Source organism: Lutjanus erythropterus, chromosome 7 (genome assembly GCF_056507025.1).
Source record: "Lutjanus erythropterus isolate fLutEry1 chromosome 7, fLutEry1.hap2, whole genome shotgun sequence".
Classification (NCBI taxonomy): Eukaryota; Metazoa; Chordata; class Actinopteri; order Lutjaniformes; family Lutjanidae; genus Lutjanus; species Lutjanus erythropterus.
This window is the reverse complement of record NC_139323.1, coordinates 36,265,446-36,281,439: the sequence shown is the minus strand read 5'-3', so window position 1 is coordinate 36,281,439 and position 15,994 is coordinate 36,265,446. Positions and strand designations below refer to the sequence as shown.

Here is a 15,994-nt window from a genome sequence, read left to right as displayed (position 1 = left end):
TTCCGTCCTTTTCAAACTCTTTCTCTCCATTTTCCTTCCAGGATAAAGGAGGACCATGTCATACAGCATGGGTTAGTCGTGGACGGGGCCAGTCTGTCTTTAGCGCTGAGGGAACACGAGAAGCTCTTTATGGAAGTTTGTAAAAACTGTTCAGCTGTGCTGTGCTGCCGCATGGCCCCTCTGCAGAAAGCTAAGGTACCAGTCCTCTGCCACACACACACACACACACACACAAATACATTACCCTCATATTTAAAGTGACTTTTTGGATGGTCCAACCCAAAAGTTTTGTTGGATTTTCTTGCTGTCCATCATGGTGGCGGACAGAGTTGTAAAAAGAGAGAAAAGAAGAACAGAGAAACTGATCATGCAGTCACTTTTCATGTCAACAGTGGAGGTCTGCTGACAACACAAAGCACTGCAGCTGGCTGATAAACATAGTTTTAGACACTTGCTTGTCCTTCATCCTCCACTGTATCAATTCCTCTTTTTTTCACCTCATTTATCAACCACATCATAATTTAGCGGTGCCACCAAGTTGGTAGTGTTAGATTTAGCAGCTTGTCAGACCCTCTTAGCGATTATTTCTAAAAAGTGACGAGCGACAAATTTAGAAATTCAGACTCAGGGAAAATGCAAGAAATATATTGAACTATATTATATTGTAATTTGTTCCCATGCGTGCTGCTCAGAGTGATGGAGTCGATAGCTCTTCTGCCAACAGCACCGGGTTCTCTCCATCTCCTTTGTGCAATCTGCAGGCAGGACTTATTTAGCCTTAGGGCTGCAACAAACGATTATTTCCATTATCTATTAATCTGTCGTTTATTTCCTCAATTAATGGACTAGTTGTTTGGTCCATAAAGTGACAAAAAATGGTGTTTTGTCCACAACCCAAAGGTACTCAGTTTACTCTCATAGAGGAATAAAGAAACCAGAAGCTATTCACAATTGAGAAGCTGGAATCTAGATGTTTTTTATTCTTTATTCTCTATTTAGCCTTATTTGGCTGAAGATTTCTCTATACATCTTTCTGTGGCTTAAGATGATCTCTCACTTGCTACAGCCAAAACAGCCACTCAGTGTTTTCATGTGTCAGAAGGATGGATGGTCTTCAGATTTTTCCCTCATTGTTGAAAAGAATTCAGTCAAAGACGGAAAATATTAAGTCAGTCCCACCATCATTTCAGTGGTGTCTTGTTGACTGATGACAATAATATGTGTGTGTATCTGATATAAACTGTTATTTTCATGTTTGCCCATGTTCTATTCATATGATGATTCTTCAGAAAATGTACTTAAATTCCCAGAAGTTACCAGATGTTATTTTGTTCTGTCCAGGTGGTGCGTCTTTTAAAAACCTCCCCAGAGAAACCCATCACACTCGCTATTGGGGATGGAGCCAATGATGTCAGTATGATACAGGAAGCTCACGTGGGCATAGGTAAAAATTTACAGCACGCACACACATTATGGTCTGTAAGTCTTAAATTGTTTTCGGTAATTGTCCTCCAGGACAGGGACAATACACTTAACTCCCAATTTGATACTAGCACTATACTTGGGCCTGATTCGACATGTATTACGATTTAATATTAAATTTTTTTTGAGATTTTTGTTTGCTTTTTTAAACACTAGACCATCAGAAAAGGGTGAATCATACAGTTCTAGGAACTGTGTAACGTAAGTTGTATTTCCCTAAATCTTTGATTTTTATTTCAGCTGCATTGTTATGATGTGAAAGATGAAAAAGTAGTAAATAAAAAGCTAGTTATTTATATATAGAAAAAAATAGAGTCAGCAATCCAAAAATTGATTCAGATGTCATGAAAAAAAATCTTGATACTTAGGAGAATTGATTTTTTTCTCTCCCACCCCTAGCGTCCATTAATATGAGTGTGTGTGTGTGTGTGTGTGTGTGTGTGTGTGTGTGTGTGTGTGTGTGTGTGTGTGTGTGTGTGTGTGTGTGTGTGTGTGTGTCTGCAGGTATCATGGGGAAGGAGGGTCGTCAGGCCGTGAGAAACAGTGACTATGCAATTGCCAGGTTTAAGTTCCTGGCTAAACTACTGCTGGTCCACGGTCACTTCTACTACATTCGAATAGCAACGCTTGTACAGTACTTTTTCTACAAGGTAAGACTTCACCATGATTATGGATATTTTTTTAGCTTTACCTGCACAAGCTTACATGGATACAATATCACCTTAATTTCTTAATTTAAATGCAGAGAAGTCTTTAGGTTTTCAGTGATACACTACACTTACTCTGAGGTTTTGTATTTTTTGCATGCTAAATGACATAAATTAGATATGACATCAGCCGTTAATAAGACTGTGTTCGGCCATGCCTCCTTTCACTGCAAGGTTTTTAATGTTTCTCTCCTTCATTCTGTCTTTTCTAGAATGTGTGTTTTATCACGCCCCAGTTTTTATACCAGTTCTTCTGTCTGTTTTCACAACAAGTAAGTCTCTTTATCTCTCCATCTCTGTCCATTCTCTCATATGTCACTGTGGATTTGTTTGTGGTTTTAATGTTGCACAGTCCTACACTGATTTCGTACAACGCTTTCACAGTTATACTTAAGGTTTCTTTCCTAAACTCTTCTCAGGACAACTAGGCAGTTTGATATCTAGTTTGGTTTTACATATTTAATTCGATATCACTTTTTAAGTTTTAAAAGGCTCAACAGGAACTTCAGTTAGATTCAGTCAGGACTTTTACTTTGAGTCATTAAAAGCTGCTGTAACATTAAACAGTCTCACATTTTGCATTTAAACTCTTGAAATATTCATGCAACACAGCTTTAGAACTCATGCTAAATGATTTATCAAACTATTGTCAGCATTAAGTCTGTTTCTAAAGCTTTAGTCTGTTATTAAGGTTATTACTTTGGACCCAGACAAAATGATATCAGCCCTATATATTATTTGTAAGATATTAGGCTGGATACACTGAAGAGATAAAAGGCGAGGCTATGCTACATTATATCCTGTAATATGTCTCAAATCATCAGGTTAGATGAGTTAGATCAATCATTTTAAACTAACAGGTTTGTGTTAAGTGAAATGCTGTCGCTGTCACTCCCAGACTCTGTACGACAGTGTTTATCTGACACTGTACAACATCTGCTTCACCTCGCTGCCCATCCTGGTGTACAGTCTGTTTGAACAGCTGGTCCATCCACACGTACTGCAAAATAAACCTGGTCTGTACAGGTAAGTTTACATGTCATCTGTAGCTGCACACTACATACTGTATAGGTGAGCATTAACTGTTTGTAGTTTTGGTTAGTTTTTGTAGATTTAAATAATCTGTATGTTTGCCATAAATTCAATAATGAAAAAAATGGAAACATCACAGTGTATATAGAAGTTATTTCTGGGCACTTTTCCTGCAGAGCAGGTCTAGACTGTACTCTGTATTATTTACAAAGACCCAGCAAGTCTTACCAAGCGCAAGCACTAAGACGACAGCTGCAAATGAAACACATCATTTTAAAGGGACAGATCAACCCAAAATTAAAATATTTTTCCTCTTACCCGTGGTGTTATTTATCTATTAATGTGAGGCTCATTGAATAAAAGTGAAAAAATATTCAATTATCAAAATGAGATCACGTGATAGCCTAAATATGTGTGATATGGTTAAACAAGTAGCTCAGAAATACAGTATTGGGGAATTCAACTGTTTTCCACATTGTCCCAGAGTTAGAGAGTAATAAAAAACAGATCTTTGTTTGTGTTTGGTGTAGCCTGAAGTTATGTAAAACAGCAATATTAAGCTATCTTGACTCAGTTGTTGAGTGTCTGTGATCAAATAATTTAATCATAATCCCATAGGCATCCATGAATTGAGTAAAACTAACCAAGAAAGCCAATGGGACTAAATAACACTTGTGGTGCTCAAAGAGCCAAAAAATTAGATTTCTGGGAAGAGACATTGCTGCAGGGTTTTTCAGATTAATTTTTTGGCACTTTGAGCACCACAAGTGTTATCTAGTCACTCACTCATTCTGTTTCTTTTTAACTGGCTAACATACTACTCACTGTAACTTAATAGGGGAAAATGTAAACACAAGCGTGCTTCATTTGATTTCAAGGAGAATCTGACCTGGTGGCAGACATAAATACAGAAATATCCAGTCTTCTTCAGATGGTCTTGTTAACTTATGTAGGTCATATAGAGGCATCATCAATAAACTCAGACTGTTTCATAATCAGTTAAAAATTCCTTGTAGTAGCTTTGATAAGATCAAAATAAAGTTTGAGTTTGTTGCCGTCAGCACACGAGCTGGTCCAGAATTTACTCAGCATTTTTTCTTCCAGCTATTACATCACTGTGAAACATGAAAGTGTGCTTTGATGCAGCAGATCTACCGAGAAATAAATAAATAAATAAAAACTCTTTGTATCCAACAGGGACATCAGCAAGAACTCTCTGCTGTCTTTCCGGACGTTCTTGTACTGGACTCTGTTGGGCTTCTGTCACGCCTTTGTCTTCTTCTTCGGTTCCTACATACTGATGGGAGAAGACACCTCACTTATGGGCAATGGACAGGTGTGTTCTTGGCTGTGTGTGTGTGTATGATACACTGTATGAGCTAAGAAATTTCCTGCAGAGAGGATTTTCTAAACCATATTAGGAAAATGTTTTTAGGAAATGAATGATAGGTTAAAAAGAAATGCAGGACAACAATAACAGTGTGTGCATATTATCATGTGTTATTGAAGGGGCCTGTCGGTCTTTTTTCAGTCAGCTGTTCCCTAAATTCTGCTCTTTTCTTACTTGTCTTTTCCTCATCCTGTCATTTTGTTTAATAAGCTTTTGACACAGTGTGTCTCTCTATGACTGTGCCAGCATGTATGTCATTCGTGTGTTAATAATTAATAAGTTCTAGTAACTTTACCTGTTCTTCCAGTCATATCTTCTGTGTCTCTGGTCCTTCACCAAATCTGTTTCCTGCTTCATATCTTTGCTGTCAGTTTGTCTGTTTGAAGTTTGGTATTTCAGAACTCACTCCTATCGCACGCTTGTCTTCTTCTTCTCTGTTTTGTTGATTACTCTTTTTTCCTTCTGCCTTCACGCTGTGCATGTCTTCAGATCTTGCGAGCTAACAGGCAGCTGGTAAGAGTCTGCTCTACAGTTGAGTGCATGTCTCCTTGGGGGGTTAATGAGACGACTATCAGGATGGTTCCTCAGCATATTTTTGTCTCGCTAATGATGATGTAAAACATATGTTCTATGGTATATTAACATGTTGCCTAATTTTGAGTGCTATCCAGCACTGTGCTGAATCACAAAACACAAATTTGCTTTCCTCTTTAAAGGGACAGTTCACCCCAAAATCAGAAAAGCACATTTTCCCTCATACCCGTAGTGCTATTTATCCATCTGGATTGTTTTGGTGTGAGCTGCTGAGCTTTGGAGATAACAGCTGTAGAGAGGTCTGCCTTATCTCCAAAGCAGTGGGACTAGATACCTGCTTGTGCTTGTGGTGTTCAAAGTGCCAAGAAATAAATCTGAAAAACCCAACAGCAATGTCAGAAATTATGACCCAGTTACTCAAGATAATCCACAGACCTTGATGTGAGCAAGAAAAGAAAAAAAACACTGGGATTGAATTTTTCTTTTCTTTTCTTGTCTTTTTATTTTTTTTGTGCTTTAAGCACCTCAAGCCGAGTGCCATCTGGTCCTGTTATATTTGAGAGAAGGCAGACTTCTCTACAGCCAATATCTTCAAAACTGAGCAACTCAAAACAATGTAGATGGATGAACTAGAACTACAAGTAAGAGGAAAAATATGTATTTTTGTTTTGGGGGTTGAACTGTCCCTTCAAACATTGCAATGAGCAGTGTGACAGCAGTTATAAAACATGCTGTGGCTCATTGAATCCTGATGATTCTGGCAAATTGTTATCAGTTTTGATTCTTCCATTTTGTCTTGAAGTTAATTAAGTGGTGATTTCTCAGTTGTTTGTATTTTGCTTGAATACAGCATTAGTAACCCTCTGTTGAAAAATATTAATTCCAATTTTTATTTTATTGTCTCAAACACGCTTACAGACTGAAAATGTATATGAACATGTAGCACACAAGCTTCACATTTATGGTTGTTTTATGCAGTTTATATTGTAGATTTGTCTCACAGACCAATAGGTGCAAATATTTATTACTCATCAGAATAACGAGTTCATACTTTGATTATGTCAAATCTGAACATAGTGTAGGTTTTATCATAATTGTCACCAGTGCCATCACTAGTGGGTTGAAAGGTAATTAAGGCAATAAGTAATTAACATTTATGTCATCAAGCCCCAGTTGCCAAGGCAGTGTCCTCTTTTGGGAGAAAGGTAGATCCTGGTTTCATATAATGCAAGAAACAGGAAAATGCCAAAAAGCGTACAAACATACAAAAGCATCACAATCCCTGGTTCCCCATCCTTCATAGAAGGGAAGGGATCAGAAAAGGAGAGCAGAAAGAATGTCCGAGCTCCCAGAGAATGGTAATTGTATTATATTTGAAGTATTTTATTTTGGCAGCAGTGGTCATTCCTTTTAGTTGACAATAAATATGAATTAACTCTTGTCATTTAAATTAATGCGAAAGTTGAAACAACTGTATTAATAACCAAGGCTTTCACAGTGAGATTTAAGGCAAAATAAGATACATGAACAAATGTGGTTAAAAGCTGAATGATACTGATGAAAGTTACCACTGATAACTGAGTGTGAAGCTGCTGGAGTTCAGTCAGAACGTTACAGCATCAGACTGTCGTATCTAACTAAATCTTAGCAGAGCTTAAATCAACACTTGTCTTATATGAGGTTGGTTAACACTCAGCTTAATGACACCTTATAATTCATTATTATAATTATATAATATGCCAGCGTCTGGCCACTGTTTGCTCATTGATCCACTTGAACAGGGGGAAGCTGATGATCAGCCTTAATTTATTGAGGCATCACGAGTGCTCAAGTTCAGACAAAGTCACAAAGTAATTATTAAACATTTCTGTAAAACAAAGCTTTGTTTAACTCGATGTGGATTCTTACAGGCTCAAAATTGTATGAAACTATTAGTCTGTCTGTAACTCTTAGTACTTTTGTGGGTACATCTTAGTCTTCTTCACACTGTTGGTTTTCAGCATTCAGACTCCAGCAGGGTCCTGAATTAGCTGGCAACAAAACAATCCCCCCCCCACAGCTCCCAACCTATAAGTAGATTGATTCTCGTAGCAAGTGCAGGAGCTACTGGCGGTAGTCTCGCAGTTGGAGAGCAAGGCCTCATTATAGGCACCATAATATCACTCAACTTGTTAACCGAGGTCGACACCTCATATAAGTTCGGTTTCACAACTCAAGATCAGCACCGCTCACCTTGTCTTGCCAGTCCTGACTCCCTTTTATCCAGATTTTATCCATTATTTATTGCAAAGAAATGCCAGCAAAATATCATAGTGCTAATAGTGCTGAGTCAAAGAGGACTAGTAAGGTATCTTAAGTTGCATACATGATGTTATCATATTGATATATTGCTGGTAACTCTGTGCATGAAGATAGAGACACTATTTTCTGTTATATCATTGTAATGTAACACTGTTGACAGTTTTAGTAAAAGTTGTGTGTCTGTTTTCTAGATGTTTGGAAACTGGACATTTGGAACGCTGGTCTTCACTGTCATGGTCATCACCGTCACATTAAAGGTAAATTACGCCCATTCTTTTGCTCTCATAGCAAAAGAGCTTGGTCTTTTTTTTTTGAAGGGTATAAGACCATATTTCAAGATTTCACAATATCATTTTTATTATATCACACATATATTAATGTCTAATGTATAGAACCAATCAGAATATTTATTTACAATAACTTCTTTCCAAAGTTTACATCTCTTTCATTAAAAAATGCATATTTAATACTTTCATTATTGTTAGGTTGGAGATATAATTCACCTTTTGGGCCATAGACTCAAAAAAAATGAAAGCTTGAGTTTACTCAAAAGTGGCAATTAGTCCAATAGCAGTGAGATGTCACTGTTGGGTAGACACAACACATCTATCTATGCAATGCAGATCAGCTGTCAGTTGTTGACCCAGAATTGGCTGCTGTTGTTAGCTTGACAGCACAGTGATTCAGTCTGTTCCTCATGACTTTTTAACTTGTACAATAATTTCTTATGTATCTTGCATTGCTATATATAGTAACACACTTGCTCATATTCAGCTGTAAATGTGTATTTTTCTTAAATAATTTAATATTAATATAGAAAATGTATTTATCGAAGCAGAGATTTCCAAAAACTGAATGTATGCTGGTTGTTCAGCACAAAATGGCAAACATCCACATCAGCCCCCCAAAAAAGAGTGGCTGGTGGGGAAAAAAGCAAGTTTAAGAGTCAGATATTATACTCTGCTGTCAGTCAACCACAATTAACAGCAATGAAATATTCAGCCCTCAGTTGTTTGCAGACATGTTTGCTATGACAAACTGATGAGCTGAACATATATCAGCAGTATATTTTTGTGGGTTTGGTTTTGTGCCTTTTACTGGCCAGAAATGACTTAATGCAGCTTTAAGATGCATTAGCTGAGAGCTGTGTAGCATGTTTACGTCCACTGGAACACATTTGTATTGTCACTGTCCCAGTATGAAGAACAGTTCAGGAAGTACCAGGATGATGTCAGTGGCCATTAACAGAAGATTATTTATCACAGTTTGGGGCCAAGGTCTTTTTTGATAGAACAGAGGCAGATTGATGTAGTTTATTGATGCCCTACCTGTCTCTATCTCGGTGTTTTACACCTGGCTTTATTTCCCCCCCTCCTCCTCTGTGTGTGTGTGTGTGTGTGTGTGTGTGTGTGTGTGTGTGTGTGTGTGTGTGTGTGTGTGTGTGTGTGTGTGTGTGTGTGTGTGTGTGTGTGTGTGTGTGTGTGTGTGTGTAATTACAGCTTGCTTTAGAGACTCATTTCTGGACGTGGATGAACCATTTTGTGACGTGGGGTTCGATCGCCTTCTACTTCATCTTCTCTCTCTTCTACGGAGGCATCATCTGGTAAGAAGAGGCTCTTACAAGACGCTGCTTTCACATTTTCACAGAATATGCCTTACAATGGTGTTACACCAGCTCTCTGTTCAATCTCTTAAATAATTCCCACACTGTCAAAACACATACTCAGCGGCGATGCAGCAGGTTCACACAGACAGTATGTTGCCGCAGTGCCTAAACAATGTGGCTCTCTTGAAAAAGAAAAACTAAGTGAAATTTAAAGCATTACATCAGCACATTTTCATTGTCCCACATCCTTTCATTCTAGTAATATATAATTATATTAATAGTTAATAATGGCAAATTTAGTATAGGGTATAGAGTGGGACTGTATATGCAAGTAAACCTGCTAAAATTAGGCGATTGAAAACAGGGTTAAGGTTTAACCAGTAGAAAGCACTATGGAGGCCAGTTACAATGTTATGGTGCTTACTTTTCTTTATATCTTTTATTCCAGTCTCATTAAACTAAAACTAAAATAAACAGCGATTAATTTGGAGCAGTGTTCAAGTGCTGCTTGAACGGAGATGGACTTTGTGGCTGGTATGACAAAGAGTTGTGGACAGAGGTGACAAACCTTCATAGCATCACTCTGGAAAAGATTAAAAATTAATGTGTCCACCGGGGTATCGCATCTCCATCACCCAATAAATATCTACGACTACTGCAGACTCATCTGAAGGATAAACAAATTAGAAGACTGTTATCAATGTTAGCAGTTTTCATATTCTGCATATTATCCTGTATATATTGTGTTCACAGATTTTTGTCTGCCTCCCTGAAAATACCTTCTCAGCAGACTGTGGTAGACGAGGACTCACCTTGACCACTGAAATATGTTGAAACGCTTATTTACTTTAGATAATATTAACATTTTTGCTTTTTCCCCAAATTCCCGCTGAACAGGATTCACCTACAATAAGAGAGGTGTAAAAACCTGTTATCAGCCCGATGATGAGGCTTGGGATGAGAGAGGCTGATTTACAGATTCACCAATCCTGTCACTTGGCAGATAAATCAGCTGAGGCTTTGTTAGTATCAGCTTTGATTTTCTGGTGGTTTGCTGGATTGATCAGATCAGTTTTAACTGCTTTACCCCGTCCACTCAACTCACAGGCTGGTTGGAGCCATCCTGATGATATTGGACCATAATTCATATTTGTGGTCGGACATCTGCACAGGTTATTAAATTCTGTGGTTCCAGGGAACAATAAAATAATTCAAAGAGCAAGACTCCAGCTGACATTCAGACCTGAATTTACAGTGAAGGGGGCAGAGCCTGGCTGCTCTCTTTTATGGTTCAGTTGTGTCCTCAGCTTAAAAGCATCAATTCTGATGCTAATTCAGCCAAAATGTTTCTGTCACTTTCCGACTAACCAAATTGTTGATGCTTTCCATCACCGATAAAGAGCAATGAAATGGCTGTCTCCCTTTTCTTCTGCAGTATGTAACCATTGTGTCCCCTCCACTTTTTCCAGGCCATTCCTCCACACCCAGGACATGTACTTTGTATTCGTGCAGCTGCTGTCCAGCGGTTCAGCCTGGTTTGCCATCATCATCATCGTCATAACTTGTCTCTTTCCTGATGTGGTGAAGAAGGTTTTCTACAGGCATCTGCAGCCCACCAGCACACAGAAGAGTCAGGTAACATGGGGAGGACGGGCAGAAAGTAAAAATGTGTGATCAGAGAAGACTTCTACAGGTTGTTATCTGGGAACGTCTTTGTCCAGCTATTCCTTTAAAGTGACTTGGATTTAAAAAAGGCTCATTCAGCATTTGTCTGTTTCTGCTTCTTAGAGGTTTTCCTGTGTTTCACCTGCACCATGCTGGCCTGCCAACAAGGTGCAGTGTAGTCCCTCTTGGTCACAACAGTTCTCAAATCCCTGTTTTCAAACTTTTTTTTGTTGAAATTGTCTTTGCTCGTCTCTGCTCTTAATAGTAGTTTAGTTTTCATCATCTTCAAAGAGTGAGTAGCTTCCAAGATTAGATCCTTTTTGTCAAGGTGAAATCAGCAGGATGAAAGATAAGGTATAGAAAAGAAACTTTCTCCAAAAAGTCATAAAGAAATCAATGATTAGGTAAATGTTGCAGTGCGATCAAAACGTTTGCATGCAGCAGCATCTTAAGAAAAGCTAATCTAGCTAATTTCCACAGTTGTCTGCTAATAATACCAATTGTTTAGGTGCATAAACAATTTTTATAGGTGTTGTGTTTTTCCAGATTGTCTGCAGGCTCAGACTCAAAAGTAAAACTCATTAAAATGAATGAAATGGCAAAGGGAACGGCAAACATCTGAGTTGTTAAACTGTCTTATGTGTGCAGTGTTAGATTTAATACTCATTCCAACTTGTATCACAAAAATGGAAATTATATTTCCAGCGATGTGACAAGAGCCTGGAGGAAGAAAACAAACTAAAATGTCACAGTAACTCAAATTCTAGACAGAGAGAGAAAATGTTCTGACTGTCACATTGTTTTAAGAGTTTGTAATTTCGTCAGCCTCTGTGGTCATGAGTTACCCACTTCTCCACAGGAACAGCATGGTGTTCGGTTGCAAACGCACGCGGCACAAAGTCTTTTTGATCCAGTACACGCACATAGGCAAACACACAGTGTGCATGGTCACTTCTTAGCAGACCCCAGCTGTTACTGTATTGATTCGTCCAGCTGGAGACTGTTTATGTTTCTACCTTCCTCCTTTCAAAACTCTCCTCTTGTTTTTACAGAAAAAAAGGAACTGCTTTTTCCAATCCGATGTGGTGTTTATTGTTTCTGCTCTAACCTTTGTCCCGTCTTGTCTTTGTCTGTGTGTGTGTGTGTTATTATAGAGGTGGGTTCAGTATAAACTGTGTTTGAACGCGCGTGTGTATGAAAGTTTGATATCTAACCTCTGTGTGTGTCTGTGTGTGTTCTTCCTCCTTTCCTCTCTGTGTATTCTTCTGGCGTAGATGTACTCCAACCGTGTGGCGATAGGTGATGACTTCATCGCTCTGCAGCCTCTGTCCAGAGCCAAGAGCCAGCTGGGCAAAATTAGGTAGAGGAGATGAGAGTGATTCAGCCCTGGGCTTAAAATACATCTAGAAATCAATTCAAATATCTCGGGAGTGCTTTATTCAAAAGGAATATTTCTACATCAGTCGTTTTTGGGATGCATCTGTATATTTTTGTGTATGGTCAGCCATCATTACTGGCTCGTCCTGTTTTCATACATTGATGTTGCTCCCTCTAAACTTAATTTTGCTTCCATTTGGTTAAAGATATATATCTCAAACACTTTTACATATTTATCATATATAATACTTTTACAAACCACCACAGGGACTCTTTGTTTTCTTCTGTATGATTTCCTACTGTTTTTTCAGAAGACAGATAGATATCTATTGCAGCATTTTGCAAAATCAATGAATCAATCGGACTTAATTTGCATAACTCTTTTCATGCAAACAGAATGCAACACAAAGTGCTTCACACAGTAAAACAATAGGTCAGGTCTTTCAGGCAAGCTGTTCCACAGATGTGGACATTAATAATGAAAGGATGCCACACCCTGAGTTTTTTTTCTAACTTAAGGAATTATTTTAAAAAAGAAGCCACTGCCAGAAGACTTGAGGGTTTTGGAGGGTTCATTGGATAAAATTAAATCTGATAAATACATAGTACTAAGACCGTTAAGAGCTTTATAAACTAATAAAAGGATCTTAAAATCAGTTCTGTTTGCTCTCTTCCTGGTCCTCATCAGCGCACATACAGCTGAGTTCTGTAGTAACTGTAGTTGAGCTATATTCTTCTTAGAGAGACCAGAAAGTAGAGCTTTACAGTCAGTTCTGCAGGTAATAAAAGCACGAATTAGTGTCTCTGTAATGGCTTGAGAGAGAAATGATCATACTCTGGCAATATTCTTAAGATGATAAAATAAAGTTTTAGTAATATTTACAATATACGGGTCAAAACTAAGAGTCATATTAAAGATAACACCTAGGTTATTCACTCACTGACAGGGTTTTAGTGCCAGTGCTTGCAGTTTTGCATTGCGTTTCTCTTTCTGAGCTTCAGGACCAACAGGTGTTAAAATCTATCAAATCAGCAACTCAGTGAAGTTTTTAGAGACTTTTTACCACTCAGAGATAAGTTATTTTAAATGTGAATATACAATGCACCAAAACATAACAGAGTATGATTGATACCACAAAAGCACAGGGTCTGCTTTTCTTGATGACACACAACTTTACATGATGTCCTTTGACAGTCAATTAATGTTTTTTTTTATACTTAGTAAGCAAATATTAAATAAACTGACTCAGAGGGTGTAGGGCTACTCCTACAGGTGCTGGATCAAAAAGCAAAGGCGAAAACTGAAGGCAAGTATACTGACAAAAGGAGCTCACCCAGGGCAAGTAAAATGCCATATTGGGCTAGTAAATACAACTCACTTGCCCAACTGGTCAAGTGGTTAAAATGAATTAAACTACTAAACCTCTCAAATATGGAGATCTCCCACTTTTCTGTTTATTATATTAAACTGAATATTTTTGTGTCCAACAGAACAACATATTTAAAGATATCACCTTGGACTGGAAAACTGGGATGGACATTTTTCACTATTTTCTAACATTTTATAGACATTGCAGCCCTAGATTCACATTCAAATCACATTTACAATGTAACATGGACAGCCTCTAAAAAGTAGGAATATGACTTTTTGAAACAAGCACTTCTGTTTATGATTATTCGTATGCCATACTTTCTCCCAGGTGTGGACTGGATTTAGTCGTACCGAGGCCTGTTTCTAACACTGGCAGTGCACCGACTGGCAGAGATGTGTGCTGTTAATGTTGGAGCAGTTTCTTTTGTGTCATGTCTGTGACTGCATGCCCTGGACAAGCCAATCAGCATTCTCCGTGATTGGGATAGGGGGGAAGATAAACATGTTTTGGAGCAAAATAACGTGACATCAAGCATTTCAGTCGCTGCATGTTTTGCATTCTAGTGAGAGGCCGACATAATGAATGTGTTTTTGAGACCTCCACCCCTCTTGCCTGTTACAGCATGGTACTGTCATTACTCACCCCACTGCATGAACGGATGAATGTGTGAATGAATGTCAAATCACCTGGGAAACCTCAGCACATAATGTCACAGCAGCGTTGCCATACAGAGAACCTTTTTGGGGTCCTAAGTTGTAATTTATGAGGCGCCCTTCTGACTGTGTAGTGCCAAATCACCTGGTCAGACCCGCCTCCTGACCATCAGCTCGTGGTCATGTCGTGCAACCACAGTCTGGCATGCCACGCTCATGTTTAAGTGACAAATCGTACGGTCGCATGGTGCAGCCCATCAAACCACCCCTTTTATCTGTAGCATGGTCCGTCTTTTTGACTTCTGTCCAGCAAAACAGCCTCAAACTGGACTCACCTCTTGAGACACCGTCCTCACCTCAGAGTTGTCCACCTGCATGGTTTTAGCAGACCCACAGAACAAGTGCGATGCCCCTCTAAAGCTGCATGACAGACTCTTGAACTGGTCTGGGCTGCCTTGTACAGCAGCATGATGCTGTCCTGTCAGACGCATGACAGATTGTGTTTTTATCACAGCTATTCTAGACTGATGACTTGAAGATCTTGTGCTGTCAAAGCAGAACAACAACAGCCTGCAGGGGAAATCTAACAATAGTTGGTGAAAGGAAAAGACCAAATGCTGAAAATAATTCTTGATCTTTGATAGGTTTGTCTTGACTATTGAATGTAAAACAAAAAAATGTTTTTAAGAGTTTTAATTTTGCTTAGATGAACTGTCAGAGATCATGTGAATGAATCTTGTGAATTGTAGAGTTCATATTCTTATATCAGTATTTTGTGGATGGTTTAGAGATGCAATAATTATTTTTAAAAAATTAATAACCCTAACCCCTAAAAAAATATTTTTTCTTTCTCATATATAATAGTAAATTAAATATCTTTGGATTTTAGATAGCTAACTGGATAAAACCAGTGATTTTAATGTGTCATTGTGGACTCTTGGATTTAATCATGGACATTTTTCACTATTTTTCTGACATTTTATACCAAACAATTAATCAAGAAATTAATGGGCAGATTATTTGATAATGTATAACCCTTAGTTGCAGTTAATCCATGTTAGTTTCCTTTTAAAGGCTAACATTTGCTGCATGCATATCTTCTTTATCATTACAGCTATACGGCATGTTAATTCTGGTGGTTCTGTAGCACTTGCTGGGAAATGCTTAAAGAAATAATAGCCTATGTTTAACATTACACTTAGCTGCCAGTACATACACCAAGCTAAAACTAATGCAGTCTGTTACAACACCCGTCCAATAAATCCTACCTTCACAGAGGTTTAAGTGCTTACTCTGATAGGTGTTGACTCAAGGTAATTTTGAAGTCTGTAGATTATGGTGCTGTTTAACTGTATTGCATGTAGGAGTGCAACTGATCACAAAAGTCAAGGGTCTGGATCGTGTGCTTTTTTAGTCACAGATCAGATCATTTTCGGAACAGCAAAAAAGAGGGCAGGATTGGGGTTAAATTAAGTTGCATATGGTCTGTGATGTAGTCGCCTCTCTCTGTCTGTAGTCATCAACCTGTTTTCTTACACTTCTACATATTTATGTGAAAGGGCAACACAAGTGAAATGTATTAGAAAGGTATTAGACCTATTTTCAAAATATTTGAACCATTGTCAACACATAATACACATGTAGAGAGAGTCTCTTTCCAACAGTAATGAATGACGCGTATTTATTGTGAGTTTTGGATTGTTAGATTATAACATAATCTCTGCAATATTTTAGATTACATAATGAAAATTGTATTTGCTGAACTGTGAACAATTTTGTACATAAATATTTTCTTATTTATCATTATAATTTAAATGAACCTGAAAACTTTTCACCTCTATTTCACTCGATGGAGGCAAAAGTTACACCTTTTA

The 15,994-nt window shown here is 38.1% G+C and overlaps 1 protein-coding gene across 2 annotated transcripts in view; it reads left to right on the top strand.

Annotated features, from left to right (window-relative positions):
* The window catches only part of atp11b (ATPase phospholipid transporting 11B), a 66,485-nt gene that overhangs the window by 36,800 nt on the left and 13,691 nt on the right, over window positions 1-15,994 (top strand). For both annotated transcript variants that reach the window (XM_084723652.1, XM_084723651.1), the window contains exons 20-28: window positions 42-195; window positions 1,342-1,444; window positions 1,987-2,132; window positions 2,402-2,461; window positions 3,088-3,215; window positions 4,419-4,557; window positions 7,638-7,703; window positions 8,946-9,049; window positions 10,522-10,687. In XM_084723652.1, coding sequence (XP_084579778.1) covers window positions 42-195; window positions 1,342-1,444; window positions 1,987-2,132; window positions 2,402-2,461; window positions 3,088-3,215; window positions 4,419-4,557; window positions 7,638-7,703; window positions 8,946-9,049; window positions 10,522-10,687 — 1,066 coding nt within the window. The remainder of the gene's footprint in view (window positions 1-41; window positions 196-1,341; window positions 1,445-1,986; window positions 2,133-2,401; window positions 2,462-3,087; window positions 3,216-4,418; window positions 4,558-7,637; window positions 7,704-8,945; window positions 9,050-10,521; window positions 10,688-15,994) is intronic.